At 50.5% G+C, this 16,991-nt stretch overlaps 1 protein-coding gene and 1 long non-coding RNA gene across 6 annotated transcripts in view; one reads left to right on the top strand and one right to left on the bottom strand.

Moving 5' to 3' along the window:
- The window catches only part of GPR158 (G protein-coupled receptor 158), a 351,668-nt gene that overhangs the window by 320,368 nt on the left and 14,309 nt on the right, over positions 1 to 16,991 (top strand). For both annotated transcript variants that reach the window (XM_051820964.2, XM_002717291.5), the window contains one exon: positions 2,057 to 2,295. In XM_051820964.2, coding sequence (XP_051676924.2) covers positions 2,057 to 2,295 — 239 coding nt within the window. The remainder of the gene's footprint in view (positions 1 to 2,056; positions 2,296 to 16,991) is intronic.
- Positions 10,395 to 16,991, bottom strand: part of LOC103350865 (uncharacterized) — an 82,777-nt gene continuing 76,180 nt past the window's right edge. For all 4 annotated transcript variants that reach the window (XR_011381741.1, XR_007909784.2, XR_011381740.1 and 1 more), the window contains one exon: positions 10,395 to 10,677. This is a non-coding gene — a long non-coding RNA (uncharacterized lncRNA). The remainder of the gene's footprint in view (positions 10,678 to 16,991) is intronic.

The raw sequence follows: 16,991 nt of genomic DNA, 5'->3' as shown, positions 1-16,991 counted from the left end.
CGCTGAGCCACAGCACCAACCCCACAAATGATTCTTAATACTTAGTAATGGGGAAAAAATAATTAACAGTGGGACTGGTTGGAGAAGTGCTGGAGGCACACTGTTAGTGCTCATCGTGGTGTGGGCCACAGTGCACACACCTTACCATCCACCTAGGGGATGGAGAGTCACTGTGAATCCGGGGGCCTGGTTAGATGGCTCAGTGGGTTAAACTGGCACTAGCTATGCCAACATCCTGTACCACAGCGCTGGTTCAAGTCCCAGCTGCTCTGCTTCCAATCCAGCTTCCTGCTAATGCTCCTGAGAAGGCAGAAGATGGCCCATGTACCTGGATCCCTGCCACCCAAGTGCATGACCCGGGTGGACAGAGCTCCTGGCTCCTGGCTCTGGCCTCACCCAGGCGTGGCTGTCACAGCTATTTCAGGAGGCAGCCAGTGGATGGAAGACCTCTGTGTCACTTCTCACTGTCGTTCTGTGTTCTAAATAAATAAGTCTCAATTTTGAAAAAAATCAAAAAACAAAATCTTCTTTTGTGCTCCTTGTATTTGATGCTAGTATCTGCCACAGAAAAACTGAGGGTGAATGTGTTATCCACAAACCTTCATGTTAGCCGGAGGACAGTGCGGTTAAAGATATTTGGAGAAAAAGGTATAAATAAGAATCTTCTGCAAAAATTAACTTTCTTTCCTGGGTATGATGTGTTAATTCCTGAAGAGCTACTGAAAGTCTGTGTAGGGCCTGCGCCGCGGCTCACTAGGCTAATCCTCCGCCTTGCGGTGCTGGCACACCAGGTTCTAGTCCCGGTCAGGGCGCCGGATTCTGTCCTGGTTGCCCCTCTTCCAGGCCAGCTCTCTGCTGTGGCCCGGGAGTGCAGTGGAGGATGGCCCAGGTGCTTGGGCCCTGCACCCCATGGGAGACCAGGAGAAGCACCTGGCTCCTGCCTTCGGATCAGCGCGGTGCGCCGGCTGCAGCGGCCATTGGAGGGTGAACCAACAGCAAAGGAAGACCTTTCTCTCTGTCTCTCTCTCTCTCACTGTCCACTCTGCCTGTCAAAAAATAAATAAAAAATAAAAAGAAAAAAAAATAAAGTTTATGTAGACAAAAAATAACATGAATCGTCTAGACCACTTGGAGTGTGTTTACCCCTGGATTTATAGTGACTGCTATGGAGAATGTATGTGGCTTTAAAAAATGAGGCCGAGGAGGATGTAGGAAGTTGGGAATTTATTTTTGCCTTAAGGATACTGGTTCTGGGTGCTCTTCTAGAGCTGTCAACCGTTCAGGGGTATTTACGTCAGATCACAATTTTGTGACATAAGATATCAGAAGAGGGTGGGGAATTAAAATCAGCTGAGAATGTTCTAGAGATGCAGCTGAAGACTGGGTAGAAGGGGGACCCCTATGGTATGGCTGGAGATAGGGCAGTGCTTACGTATCATCTCACCCTGTGGTCCTCAATCCTTCGTGCCCCCTACATGTATCCAAGGTTTCAAAATCACATCTGCTTCCTTAGTGCAGTGACCTTGTTAGTTAAGTGTAGTGTGTAAATACCCCTCTTGTTTTGTTTTATTATTTCATTATTTTGGTAACATAATAAGGTGACTGTAAATGGAGGTCGTGTGGAATGGTTTTCAGAAAATGCCTTTAATGACTATAAAATTGCACAACTGGTTCAAGGGAGCTTTTGACTAAGTTTCCTATTGTAAAATCCAACTACTTCCTTTCAGGATTTCTTGGTCCCCAGAAACCCTATCTGTCTAAGCAGTGTTTGCCTACAGATATTCCTGAAGTCCTGTGACTAATCCCTGGAACTCAAAGATATGCCCAAAAGAATTCCGTCATCTGTGAATGTATGGCTTCAGTGGTCGCTAATTCAGGATATCTGTGTTGCTGTTGGAAGACAAACTAAAATTAAATTGAAACATGAGGGATGCCATTTCTGCATAAAAGGGTTTGTGTGAGCGTGAGTTGCACCTAGGAAGAACCGTTGGATGTCCTGGAGTTTGTTTTCCGAGTGTGACCTTTGCCTCTGCGCTTTGGTCTTCTGCCCCTGCAGGGTGCTGAAGGTGTTCCTCTCACGAACAGCCCAGCGGATCCCGTACATGACCGGCGGCCGGGTGATGCGGATGCTGGCCGTGATCCTCCTGGTGGTGCTCTGGTTCCTCGTCGGCTGGACCGCCTCTGTGTGCCAGAATCTGGAGAGGCGCGTTGCACTGGTTGGCCAGGGGCAAACGTCCGATCACCTCATCTTCAGCACGTGCCTCACTGACCGCTGGGATTACATGACGGCAGTTGGTAGGTGGCCTCGCGTCCGAGGGAATGTCTCGTCCGCTTTTCAGTCCCGTTACACTGGGCTTTTGTAGAAGCCCGGGACAAAAGGAATCCCACCTGATGTGGTTTGGTAAAACTGCGCTAGGAAAATGTCAGTGACAGGTGGAATGAAAACGTTTTTCTGGAAGGTTCCATTTGTTTCCAAAGGCGGGTCCCTTTGTTGAGAAAATATACTGGAGTAAGCCAAAGTGGAGAAGTGCAGTGAATAATGGTGACTTCTGTGTACAAAGACACTTTCTGCTTCTCATTGTATCCGCTGGTCCCAGTTTGATTAACAGTAGCTGTTCTCTTATTTCTTTAGTCGGGAGAAAAATGGAAGCCTGTTGGTGTTTTTGTCCAGTCTACGATCCTGTGATAAATCGGACTTGGTATCCAGGGCACTCTTTGTGTGTGTCTGCACAATTTCTGATTAACCCATCTTCCCCATCTTTACCTCTAGAGAGAATTTTTGATTAATCCTCGCGAGGTCCAGTGTGATACAAGACCAAGCCCTGCTGCTTGGGACTGACAGTTCTGTGGCTGAGAGACGGAGGATCTAAGACCAGTCATACCATGACTGCAGGAGAAATACAGATGATTTTTCTGGTGCTCTAGGCTTTGTTTTTTTAAAAAAAGGAAGGAAAATCCATAGGAATTTTTCTGTTGCTAAAAGCAGGCCATTTTAAGCTAAGTCTCTAAAGATTACAACCACAACAACAAAAATAAAACGAACTTTTATTATTTTCTTGTTATTACCCTCATTAAGTCACAGGAAAAAATCTTAATTTTATTTGGCAGATACAGAAATGAAATATGAGTTTAATTCCCATCTTCTATCTGACCTATATATGATAATGGTTAAAATATTCCCATGTCATCTTTTGCTGGAAGTTAATAAAATGTGTAGTTAGTTTTCAATTCAAGTGAAAGAATATTTTGTCTGGGCAAGGTATTTTAAGAACCTTATAGCTTGATGTGTACAGCAATGAAGCAATATGTGTGAGAAATGATCATATATACAGTAGTCAGTGTATCTGAAAGACTAACTATGAGAAGATAAAACCTAGAACTAAAGAAGACAGCAGTTCTGATTTTGACTTTGATCTGCATATGAAAATTAAATTTAAAAGAAATATAAAAGCTTTACTCAACAGAAAACCTCTAATATTTTTATACCCTTCAATACAAGTTAATCAAATAGGAAAAATGATTTCCTTGCATTACTATGAAGAAAAGTCCACTAGATTTCTTCTCTGCTTCACACACACAAAAATAATACTCAAAAGCGTGATGACTCCCAAGTCGCTGGCTTCCTTGGCATCTGTTCCACATTGGTCCTGAGACAGAGGCAAGGCCTGTGAGCATCAAGAGAGGACACAGTGTGGTCACTGTGCCCAAGTGCAGAGGAGTCTACCACGAGGAGGGGCCTGTGCCTCACTGTGTGGACTGCCACGCACTCGAGACCCAAGTCTTCGAGTGCCCGCTGTGTTGTGCACTCTGTGGGGCACATACAACGTATAAAGGCCTTATCCCTGGTTTCAAGAATTGGTAAAAGTGATTAGAGCACAGAATGGGGTGGTGAGGGCCCCTGGTGCAGTTGCCGGGTACTAAGGGAGCCAGAACTTGTATTCCTTATAGGGGAGAAGTTCTGGGATCCGTGGGTGATGCCTGATTATTGTAAAGAGTGCAGAGAGCCCTCCAGTGACAGAAGCAGTGGGGGTGGGGGCGGTGGGAATCGTAGGAAACATGAAGGAAGTACCTCCCAGGAAAAGAGATTTTTTTAAAATTTTTTTTGACAGGCAGAGTGGACAGAGAGAGAGACAGAGAGAAAGGTCTTCCTTTGCCGTTGGTTCACCCTCCAATGGCTGCCGCGGCTGGTGCGCTGCGGCCGGCCCACCGTGCTGATCCGAAGGCGGGAGCCAGGTGCTTCTCCTGGTCTCCCATGCGGGTGCAGGGCCGAAGCACTTGGGCCATCCTCCACTGCACTCCCTGGCTACAGCAGAGAGCTGGCCTGGAAGAGGGGCAACCGGGACAGAATCCGGCGCCCTGACCGGGACTAGAACCCGGTGTGCCAGCGCCGCAAGGTGGAGGATTAGCCTAGTGAGCCACGGTGCCGGCCGAGAATTATTTTGAGATACATCGTAAGTGATACTGGATGGTTAAGTTATTGGGAGTCTACCAAGCACACTGTGAATGTTGCTGGATGATCCAGGGTAGAGAACCAAGAACGTGATGCCAGGAATCACATCTAGGGTGCTTTCTGGATGTGTTTTTGGTTTTTAGTCTAAATACTCCTGCATTTTGGAGTCAGCGTCGCTGGAAGGGGGAAAGAGCAGTTCAGGAAGTGCAGGCCGTCAAGTGCAGTGTCTGACCAGACCGAAACCATGAGAACTGGCTGGTACGTGGTCAGGGGAAGGGCACCCATAACTTCCATTGCACGGCTAAGTATGTGTGTCAGACCTTGGTAGCTCCAAGCCTTAATCCCTGACAAGGACCTCGTACAAAATGAGGACTCTGCCCACTTGGTCATGGATGTGAAAGTCTGCCAATGCGTGAGTCACACCACGGTCTGAAGCGGCCTTGCGGCTTGATGGCCCGCGTCCTGTATTTTATTCTTCAGGTCAGAAACAGAGGCATAGAGAAAACCTAAGCAATACATAAACAAACTCTCAGGAGTCCGTAGGCCGGGACTGATGTTCGTTTGGGAATTTTAAACGTTTTGTGCTTTCAGTGAGACACCAGTGTCCAGCAGTGCTAGTGTCCCTGGGTTGCAGGCGGAGGGTATCCACCACAGAAAACAGAATCATCACTTGGCTCTGAGTCGGATAAGGAAATCCTGAAACAGTGATGTTTCTAAGAAGACTGGATTGCCCCAAAGAGTGGGTTACACAGGTGGCACGCACTACCAGCACCATTTACCGAGCGCTGGGACAAATCGATTAGAGCCCCCCCCACTCCCCCGCTTAGATTCATGTTCTGGACCTGGGCTCGCTGCATACATTTTCTTTTCTTTTTTTTAGGATTTATTTATTTATTTAAAAGTCAGAGTTACAAAGAGAGAGGAGAGGCACAGAGAGAGAGAGAGAGAGAGAGAGAGAGAGAGAGGTCTTCCATACGATGGTTCACTCCCCAGTTGGCTGCCATGACTGGAGCTGCACCGATCTGAAGCCAGGAGCCAGGAGCTTCTTCTGGGTCTCCTACATGGGTGCAGGGACTTGGGCCATCTTCCACTGCTTTCCCAGGCCATAGCAGAGAGCGGGATCGGAAGTGGAGCAGCCGAGTCTCGAACCATTGCTCATATGAGATGCTGGCGCTTCAGGCCAGGGCATTAACCCGCTGTGCCACAGCACTGGCCCCACTGTATACATTTTCTTATGCTGACGTAGCATATGCCTTGATCCCTGTTGCATGACTTGTGGCCATTTTTAAAATGTGTTTTTCATTGCCAAGCACAGGATAAAAGCCGACAGCACCGTCAGTTAGGCTCGGCTTGGGCTACATCGCTAGAAGCCACATGCACTTTGGTGAAGGGCTTGCTTGAATGTTTGCAGAATGATTTAAGTGGGGGTCATTTGCTTATTTAATAGCCACCCCTTCTGAAAAGTGTTTTGCCTGTTTGAGGGATCACTACTCATATGGCACCACAGGGCAGAGAGGAGTGTCCCTTATTTTATATGTACAGTGATACTTTTCCCTTTTGAAGGTAGGGGAGTTTTGTTACAGGGCAGGGTTGTCTGGAGACAAGGCTAGGAGACATGAACCAAGGACTAAAATATCTATTTGATTGTCCAATTCCTCCTCCTCTGTTAAAGATGTATTGAAAGGCAGAGGGACAGGGTGGGGAAGAGCTCTTTTATCCGCCGGTTCACTCCCCAGATGGCCACAACAGCCAGGGCTGGGCCAAGCCAAAGCCAGGGACTCAGTCCAGGCGTCCCCCATGAATGCCAGGAGCCCAGCACCGGGGCCCTCATCTACTTCCTACGAGGTGTGTAGCAGGAGGCTGGACTGCACAGGCACTCTGGTACGGGATGCCAGCGTCACAAGTGGTGGCTTAACCTGCTGCATCACAGCGCCCAGCCCACCCCCCCCCACACACACAATTTCTTCTAAGGAGTTTCAGCTGCGTGTGAAATCCTACGAGTTTAAAGGGGGAAAAAATGGAGGAGCTTAAAAAAAAAAAAAAAAAAAAAAAAAAACAACTCTTGTGTTGCTTGAAAGGAGGTAACTCATAAATTAAATCAGCTGTCAAGAAGATGGATCATGGGGCCGGTGTTGGGGCGTGGCAGGGAAAGCCACCACCTGCAGTGCCGGCATCCCATATGGGCACTTGTTCTAGTCCCAGCTGCTCCACTTCCGATCCAGCTCTCTGCTATGGCCTGGGAAAGCAAAATTGGCCCAAGTCCTTGGGCCCCTGCACCCATGTGGGAGAGCTGGAAGAAGCTCCTGGTTCCTGGCTGTGGACTGGCCCAGCTCCGGCTGTTGAAGCCATCTGGGGAGTGAACCAGCAGATAGAAGACCTCCCCTCCCCGCCCTCCCGGCCACTGCCTCTCTGTAACTCTGCCTTTCAAATAAATAAGTAAGTAATGCGTCAGTAAAAGAATATGCCCGTTGAAACAGCAAGCTGGTCTGAGTCCCAGTGTGCTGTCACAGCATCCGTCTGATTCCCGCAGTGACCTGAGGAGGGGGCTGGTGTGCCGCTTCCCGGGAGACCAGGGCGCCACTTAGACTGTGGGGTGGGAAGGACTTGCAGGCTCTCGCCATTTCAGCCCACCAGGACCCATTCTGACCCATTCAGAATCGTGGGATGAATGAAGTCAGAGAGACCCTCCGGCCAACGCAGCAGCAGGTTTATAGATCCGATCCCTCACTGGGCGGTCAAGCAGTGTCCCGAGCCGGCTGACGCAGCAAGGAGACTCCCAGACTTCGTAAGCTGCAGGTTCTACAGTAACTCCAAGGAAGTTTGCGTTTCTTTGGCTTCCAAAAGAGAAGAAGCAAAACGACACGGGAAGCATGTGATGAAGATAGGAAATAAATTAACTGATCCTTTCTCCTTGACTTTTTGCACCATCCAAATATTCATGCCTCACAAAAAGTTAAATATATTCCCGCACGAATGGAAAATAAATAAATAAATAAGTAATTTCCACTGGAATTACTCCCAAACCATTCAAGCCAGCCCTTCAAAACAGCTGTGTAAGATTCTTGTAATGTGGCCCAAGCAAAGGGAAATAGATTGTCAGTGTTGTCAGGCTTTGATAAAAGATCAAAAATTACAAACACATTTTTTATTCTTTTTTTTAAAAAGATTTATTTATTTATTTTTTGAAAGAGTTACAGAGAATGAGGGAGAGACAGAGAGACATCTTCATCCACTGGTTCACTCCCCAGATGGCCACAACAGCCAGTGCTGGGCCAGGCCGAGGCCAGGAGCCAGGAGTTTATCCAGGTCTCCCACGTGGGCGTCAGGGCCAAGCACTGGGGCCATCTTCCAGTGCTCTCCCAGGCCACAGCAGGGAGCTGGATGGGACGTGGAGCAGCTGGGACTCGAACCAGCTCCCACATGGGATGCCAGCGCTGCAGGTGGGGGGACTTAATCTGCTGCACCACTAAACGTGTTTCATTTCAAAAAAAGTTTTACATTTGTTTGCTTGAGAGACAGAGAGAGACAGAAAGAGGAGAGAGAGAGAGAGCGAGAACGTGAGCGAGCGCGCACCAGGTGTGCTACCATCCCTGCTTCTCTCCCCAAATGTTAGCAGCATCCAGGGCTGAGCTGGGGCCAAAGCCAGGACCCAGGGGCTCCATCCGGGACCCCACGCGGCTGACAAGAGTCCAGCGACCTGACCCATTGCTGCTGCTCCAGTAGCAGGAAGCTGGAGCCAGGAGCTGAACCCAGGTAGCCAGTGTGGGATGCAGGCATTTTGACTGCTGGGTTATCGCACTCCACTGCACTGTGTAAGTGGTGACAAGTAAGCCCAACCCCAGCTCCCGCCCGGCAGTGTGCACACAGGTGATGGCTGGGAACCCAGAGGCGGGGGGGTCAGAAGACACAGCTTGGGACCCTGGCGTTGGCCCTGCTCCTGTGCCTCCTCTTACTCTTTCCCTGTGAGCCCTGCGCGTCCACAATCCGCACGGTGCCTCCCTCTCTGCTGACGTCTCTGGATCTTGCCAAAGTTCTGTCACCTAGCATCAGACTTTAAGTATCTTGAATGTGTGTGCCAGAGGGACAGGAAAGTCTGCTCCCCCTGCCTTTCCCACTGAAGTCGCGGCGGGGAGAGGGAAGAACGCTGGGTCCACGTTGCAGACGTGTGAAAGGAAGCCACCGAGAACGGCAGCCTGCAGACGTGTGCCCCGCACGGCTCTGGCCTCAGACAGCTCCTCAGCAGAGAGAGCGCAGCCACGCCCCTGGCTGACCTGGCAGGGCCGCACCTCCATCAGGCCTCGGAATTCCCGCACAAATGCCTCTGACCCAAGCTTGAAACTTCACCTCTCAGAGACTTGTCCCCAGCCTTGCCAAGGAGCCAGAAATTTCCTGCAGTAAAACTTTCGCAAACACGGATTATCTGACAGAATGCACTGAGCACAGGCCCCGGCACCTCTGGCGGATGCTGGCTGCGAGCCGAGACCACGAGGGCACCAGAAGCGCTTCCTTCCAAGTAGAACTCCCTCGGCTGCCACAGGCAGTTGGGTGGGTTTGAAATGGGCTGTGGCGAAAACTTCCCGGGGTCCGTCTGGGACTTCGTCAGCCACGGAGCAAAAAGTAAACCTAAGCCCTAGGCATAACTTCGGGGGCGCTGGCCAGGCCTAAAGCACGTGGAGCCCAGGCTGCGTGCAGCTGCTCATAGACTGGCTGCTGCTGGGGGCGGGACTTGGGGGGTCACAGACATGTTCCAGAACCACCCCCGCCCTCCCCCCGTGGCTCCTTCCTGCAGGGACCTGAGAAGGGGGCAGACATTCCTGCCTCTGAGTGGCTGTCCGCGTGGTGAGATGCGCTGTAACCTCTGACTTCCTGTGTGTGCGTCTCTGTCCCCAGGCTGCATAACTGACTTCAGGACTGGCAGCCCTCCCTGCCACACACACACTCAGAAACATGCAGTCACTTACACTTTAAATTCTATGCAGAAGTATCATTCTTTGGTAATGCCTGGCACAGTGGATAAGAGGCCACTTGGGACACACACATACCACATCCAAGTGCCTGGGCTCAGGTCCGGCTCCCCCCCCCCCCCCCTTTTCTTTGACAGGCAGAGTGGACAATGAGAGAGAGAGAGACAGAGAGAAAGACCTTTTGCCATTGGGTCACCCTCCAATGGCCACCGAGGCCGGCACACCACGCTGATCCAAAGGCAGGAGCCAGGTACTTATCCTGGTCTCCTATGCAGGTGCAGGGCCCAAGTACTTAGGCCATCCTCCACTGCACTCCCTGGCCACAGCAGAGAGCCGGCCTGGAAGAGGGGCAACCGGGACAGAATCCAGTGCCCCGACCGGGACTAGAACCTGGGGTGCCGGCGCCGCAAGGCGGAGGATTAACCTAGTGAGCCACGGTGCCGGCTCCGGCTCCCCTTCTGATTCCAGCTCCCTGCTAACACACACCGTGGTAGGTAGCAGGTGATGGTCCAAGTGCTTGGGTTTCCTGCCAGCCACATGGAAGACCAGGGCGCAGTTCCGGGATCCTGGTTTCAGCCTGGCCAGCCCCAGCTGTTGTGGGCATGTGGGGAGGGAACCTACAGTTGGGAGATAGTTCTCTCTCTCTCCCTCCCTCAAATAATGATATTGTTGTTTTAATCTGTGTCACTCTCATAATTGTCCTTATTTCAGCCAACGAAAGAGTAGATCAGTTTCCAAAAGTCAGAGCTTCTGTTTGCCCGCTGAACCCCAGAGTGCTGGCATTTGGGACAGTCTTCAGGGCTCCTGGAGACAAGCTGTTTGATTTGATTCTCCGTGACAACTCTGTGCTGCCCACCCCATCTTCAGAACAGAAACGAGGAGTTACCATTCGTGGCAACAAAAATAATTTGTTAGGTTTGGTCATAAATTTTCTTAAGTGGATGGGATTTAGAGAAAAATAGGACATTTAAAAAGAAACATTTGCAGAATGGAACCTACATGCTTTATCATTTATGTATTATATATATATATATATATATATACACCATGTAAAATACATTTTAACAGGACTAGGAGGGGTAAAATGTCAGTCATACCGAGAGCCTTTGTGTCAGGTCAAGCAGAGGGCCACAGGCTGGGCGACACTCCCACTTCCACGCTGCGTTCCTCTCAGCTCCTAAGGGTGACCTGAGGCCCCAGAGCTGGCATCCTCAGGTGCAGGCACTGACAGGAATCCCCACTCCGTGGCCTGGTCCAGCCCTACTGGAAAAATAATTTGAAATTGCTTTCATTATGGTATATCAATTTTTTAAAAGCCATGAGAGTTAACTTCTGAGTGTTAGCCCTTATAGGTTAAAAATAGAATGCCTCAATTTCCTGAAAGCTCCATGTGAATCTTTAAATATAAATCCAATTCCCTTTTTGACTGTACGCACACTTCCCATCAAAGCCATTTAACCCCAGAAACTAATTTTGTAAAGCAGACGCACAACACACATTTCAACTCCCACGTAATAACACGGCAAAATTTGGTAACATCTGCGTGTTTTCTTTTATAATTGCAGTGTTAGTCTGAAGTTAATTATATGAAACTGATTTTTTCCCAAGCACAATTTTTATATATCACATTTAGTTTAATTGGTACTTTGAATAATAAATTGTTTCTCAGCTAGAGCATACTATTTGATATTGCTAATGAAATTATTTTAATGTTTGGCTTAGCTATTAGGAGAAACCTTATTTTGTCTTAGATTTTTAAATATAATCCTCCATCATAGCACACTAATTAACCTGATTTTTCTTTTCTTTTCTTTTTTTTTTTGGAGCTTCGGTATGATCTTATATCAAAACACTGCAGTAAGTGGCAGGAGGTACTGTTTTTATAGTGCAGCTACGTGCAGATTCTTCAACTAACACATTTTTACGCTCCTCTTAATAATATTTTTGTATTCACCATTTTCTTGTGCCAAGCACAGCACCCAATGGCATATCGATAAACACAAGTCACCACTGCCAATAATAATGCCAGTGTGATCTTCAGACCAGGTACAGGTCTGTTAAAATTTTGAGACAAAGCGTAGCAGAGTTCATTTGAGCGAGGAGCAATGTGTGAGTTAGGAAGCACCAGCATTGAAAGGACGCTACGGGCTTCTCTGTAGGCACCTGAGCATCCAGTGTTTGTAGGTGTCGCTCCCCCTCTTCGTGGAGGAACGACACTAAGCCCTGCCTAGGCTTCATATCCGAGTCACGGCACCATTATGTCGCTCCCCCTCTTCGTGGAGGAGCAACACAGGACCCTGCGCTGTTCTTTCTGTCTGCTCGGCCCTCCCCGGGTTTGCTGCTGGTTCTTCCCGGGTTGGCTACTATCCCTTCCACCTCCGTGGAAGGGCAGTTCCCCCTGGCCACATTCCCCACTTCCGCAGGGGAGCGGCACACCGCCGGCCGGCTCTCTTGGGGGCTGCACAGGTGTTCCCTCAGATGTTCCTCTTAGATGTTCCCCGTAGATGTTCCTGGTGCATGCCATCTCTCTCCTCCTTTATAGTCCTCCTCCGCCAATCCCAACTCGGCTGCCCACACGCCGAGTACGCTGCTCTCCTCCAATCAGGAGCAAGTCCTACAGTTTATTAGTTGAACTGGAGGCAGCTGTGCGGAAGCTGTTTACTTCTCTCCCAGTGCCATATTGTGGGAGAGCAGATGCATAGAATAAGTCCTAATTCCAGTAACTCAGTCTAGTCCGGGCTGCTCCCCACAGATCCCCCTTTCTTTTTATTTTTGGCGTTGATACGCGCCTGTCTTCGGTGTCCCGCGGCACACACTCTGCTCTACTTGCTAGAGTTGCCACAGGCTCTTACAAGTCCTATCAATCAGGCAAACCGAATCCGGGTCCTCTCTTCGCCATGTTGTGAGGAGGTTTTTAGGCGCTGATGCGTGCCTGTGTTCGGTGCCCTGCAGCGCATGCTCTGGTCGAGCCTGCAGGGGCTTACAAGCCCTATCAGGCAAACCGAATCCAAGCCTTCTCATTGCCTTATTGTGGGGGAGACTTATTAGTGTTGGTTCGTGCCTATCTTCGGTGACCTGCAGCTCATACTCTGGTCGAACTGCTTGCTGGCGCTTACCGCCTTAATTAGGCAGACCGAATCCAAGCTTTCTCATTGTTGTATTGTGGGGAAGCCTTACTGATGTTAATTCGTGCCTGTCTTCGGTGACCTGCGGCGCATAAGCTGCTAGCTGCCCGCAGGTGCTCATCGTGCTCATCGCCTCACTTAATCAGGCAGACCGAATCCAAACTTTCTCGTTGCCATGTTGAGGGGAGGCCTTTCTATTTCTCTATTTCTCTATCTCCGGGCATTCCTATTTCTCCCATTTTACTTCTATCTCCCAGCATTCTTATTTCTCTCATTTTATTTCTAAACTTCTATTTCTCTTATCCCTGCAGCTTCCCGGTGCCCGCCCCGAGGCTACTTCTCGGCGGCTTCCCGGCTGAGCCGCTTCAGCCCGCGCCTCTTTCATCTGCGCAGCTTCCCGGCTTTGCGCGGCTTGGCTTCGCGCGCTCCGCAGTCTCCACGCCCTTCGCGTCTGCACCACGGCCTCGCGCCAGCCCCGTTCCCTATCTATTCACGCCCCGTGCTCTCTCTGCACGCGGCGGCTTCCGCGAGGAACACAGCGTAGCTTACGTGTCCGCCACTAGCATTCAATCTAAGTTCCCCGGGCTAGCCTGGCGAATTCAACCCAGCATACGTCTCCGCCCCACGATCTGGCTTCCCGTCCTTTGCTCCCCGGGCTAATCAGACGGACCCCAATCTGGCTTACGTTTCAGCTTCTGGTTTCAACTTTTCGCCCCCTATTCCCGGGCTAACTTGAGAACCCCAAAGTGGCTTTCGTGTCCGCCTTGGCCTGCCCCCCGCGGCTTCAATTTCCCTAACACTTTTCTCTACCCGGTATGTTTCCCTAAGTTTTCTTCCAACAATATTCCTCCTTCATTTCTCCTGGCCTCTCCCCACAGTCCGCATCCGAGTCTGTTTGTTCTAGCTTTCGCTTTCGACCTTAGAGATTTCTCCCAGCTTCCCCCCGTAGTCCGTATCCGAGTCTATGCCTAGGCTTTCAATAGCTTCTTCCGGCACCCTTTCCGTTCGGCTTTCCCCTAGGCTCTTCTAGTCTCTCTCTCCGGTATTTTCCACTTCTTCCCGTTTCTTCCCTCCTAGGTTTCCTATCTGATTCTAGGTTTCCTATCCGAGTCAGGTTTCCTATCCGAGTCACGGCACCATTATGTCGCTCCCCCTCTTCGTGGAGGAACGACACTAAGCCCTGCCTAGGCTTCATATCCGAGTCACGGCACCATTATGTCGCTCCCCCTCTTCGTGGAGGAGCAACACAGGACCCTGCGCTGTTCTTTCTGTCTGCTCGGCCCTCCCCGGGTTTGCTGCTGGTTCTTCCCGGGTTGGCTACTATCCCTTCCACCTCCGTGGAAGGGCAGTTCCCCCTGGCCACATTCCCCACTTCCGCAGGGGAGCGGCACACCGCCGGCCGGCTCTCTGGGGGGCTGCACAGGTGTTCCCTCAGATGTTCCTCTTAGATGTTCCCCGTAGATGTTCCTGGTGCATGCCGTCTCTCTCCTCCTTTATAGTCCTCCTCCGCCAATCCCAACTTGGCTGCCCACACGCCGAGTACGCTGCTCTCCTCCAATCAGGAGCAAGTCCTACAGTTTATTAGTTGAACTGGAGGCAGCTGTGCGGAAGCTGTTTACTTCTCTCCCAGCGCCATATTGTGGGAGAGCAGATGCATAGAATAAGTCCTAATTCCAGTAACTCAGTCTAGTCCGGGCTGCTCCCCACAGTAGGCAGAACCCAGAAGCCGAGTATGGAAACTGCTTTCTTGGCTGTGAGCCGGTGCCGTGGTCCCACGGGACATCCCACGCTACAGACCCAACCAGCTAGTAGGCGGGCCCTGAATGGCTGACGCTCCATTCACAGTCAACCCGTCCAGGAAAACCCTCCTAGTTAAGGTGCTGTTGGCTGGTGGAAGGGTTCCAGGGAAGGAAGCGACCACGGGAGAGGGGCCTCCTGCCGTGGCAGGCCCTGCCGTGGCAGGTGGAGTGGCACGTTGACAGAAGGTCTGTCTCTAGGATCTAAACATGCAACCAATACCACTCAGTCGCTCGGTTCAACAGATGTTTATGAAATCTTATTGTTGCGGGCTCAGTACTGCTGCTCTCCCATCTGTGAGCAAAGCGGGGGAAATATAACTGACAGACTCAAGTCTTGCCCTGAAGAAGGTCATAAATAGTTGGGCTGAAGGAGGAAGTGGCCTGGGACCAGCTCTCTGCTGTGGCCAGGGAGGGCAGTGGAGGATGGCCCGAGTACTTGGGCCCTGCACCCCATGGGAGACCAGGAGAAGCACCTGGCTCCTGCCATCGGATCAGCATGGTGCGCCAGCCGCGGCGGCCATTGGAGGGTGAACCAACGGCAAAAGGAAGACCTTTCTCTCTGTCTCTTTCACTGTCCACTCTGCCTGTCAAAAAAAAGGGGGGGGGGCGGCTGGGAATTCTTTTTTCCAATCTTAGACTCCGGGCCGTGGTTCTCTGCAGGATGGTGTGCCGCTGCGTACAAACTACAAGGTATTAGTAGAGGGGAAATTCAGTGTCGGTTAAATTCATTTCAGGACGCTTTGCAGTGGACCTTGAAAAGCTAAGATTTGGAAATGTGGTGAGGGCATTTCCTGTGGGGGCAATGACTCAGACACCGAAGCAAGACGAGACCTGTCCGTGCAGTGTGCAGACGCCACTGAGCCCTCGTAGGCCAGCTCAGAGAGCTTATGCTGGGAGCTCTGGGGGCTGTGTCAGAGCAATGATGTGGTCAGAGTGCCAAGGCCAGGGATGCTAGGTTAGAACACAAGTGAATTCATAGTGAGCGGCTGAACACTTCTGAATGAAGTTCCACGTGACACCTCCCAGAAGGCTGACCTGAGGACCAGACGCCAGACTAGAAGGCTGGGTCTGAGAACTTCGTAAGCAAGAAGAATAAAGCTGTGCCGTGTAGGCAGCTCCCTAGAGTCCTGGCAGCAAGGCTATCTTGGAAGTGAGGACTTGTCTGCCCGCTCCCGCGCAGGCTTTCTTTGGGGACAGAGATTATTTCTAGGGTATAGGCGGGTATGAGTGACCGTTGTAATGGAGGCGTGGCTAAGTTAGCCCAAATGTCCAGGCAGAGATCTGGGCTAACCCAGACAGGACCAAAGTGGAGTTTCCGAGAAACGGGCCCGACACTGGTGAAGGATGGAGTTTCCCCGGGGTGAACCCAGGGTTAGGTGGACCCTGGTAGAAACAGTAAGAAGTGGACCGACCGGGCCTGGGCAGCCGCTGTGACTGTGACATTGAGAAGAATGAATCGGTGTGAAAGAGAACGTCACGCAGAAGCTCAGGAAGGAGAAGTGGCCCGGAGGTTTGACAGCCCAGTAAAGGAGGCCACAGCCGTGCCCGGGGTGGACACAGAGTGCCGGAGGAGCTCGCCGACCCCTTTCCTCCATCCTGCAGAGCTTGGCGGGGACAGTTCTCAGCACATGGCCCACGTCCACTGCCCTGAGTAATGCAGACCTCCGGGAAAGCCGCTGGGGAGTTCCCGATGATGTTGATTATCGTTCTGCTTCCTTTGGCCTCTGGCCACAGGAGGGTTTCAGAGTAGCTCCTGACAGATCGGTTTATTTAAGGGGGTTCCCCACAATTTTTTGTGGTGCTATCTAATGCTTAAATGCTGGCAGAACCAAAGCTTTGACAGGTGGAGCACTTTGGTTTTGGTGTTTTGAATGGAGAGGTCAGTGCCTCAGTCTACAAGGCTATGTTTAGGAAATGGGTTGAGCGAAATGTTAGCCTCAGATTAGAGCTTTCTTTGTATTAAGTAGGTATTCTAGTCCAACAAGGTCATGTCACTAAGGCAGACAAAACGGACTGCAAAGATTATTGGTCAAAATGGGTTAAAACAGCAGTGCTCAGCTTGCAGACAAATGTCAAGAAATTGAACAGTCGGAACCGTTTATTGAAGCAGTACTGTGTGTGAGACACTACGTTGAGGTCGTTAGGTGCACTGTTTGGCTTAATGAGCAAATAATCCCATGAAACGTGTGCCTTTGTGGCCTCGTCTCCCAGATGAGGAAAATGGGCCAGAGGGGATAGGTGAATTGCTGAGGGGTATGCCACGTCTCCCGTGACGCAGCATCCCACATTTGGCTGCACTGCCTGTGGGCTTCAGCCGCTGCACAGAGTGACTGTGAGTCCTACTACCCTCAGCACTCCAGCCAGAGAAGGTGTCGTTGCTGTGGTGTGTGAGGAACGAGAGTTTCATTTATAAAATATGCCACTCAGTGTTCGGACACCTGTGTTCTCACATGTCTAAAAGTCTGCTTATCAGTGGATTCTGTGCCTGGGCAGCTTCATGACCCAGATGCTGCATGAAAATCTTAAACCGAAGTGTGGAATTTGGAAAATCGGTTTACAAGTGTTTAAGGAAAAATAACAGGTATTAGCACACACAAAAGATTCTGTGATTCCAAATGATGTCAGAACCAACAAAAACAAAGTACGCCTCTGA

This window comes from Oryctolagus cuniculus, chromosome 13 (genome assembly GCF_964237555.1).
Source record: "Oryctolagus cuniculus chromosome 13, mOryCun1.1, whole genome shotgun sequence".
Lineage (NCBI taxonomy): Eukaryota > Metazoa > Chordata > Mammalia > Lagomorpha > Leporidae > Oryctolagus > Oryctolagus cuniculus.
The sequence above is the reverse complement of the archived record's forward strand: the minus strand, read 5'-3'. Positions and strand labels throughout refer to the sequence as shown.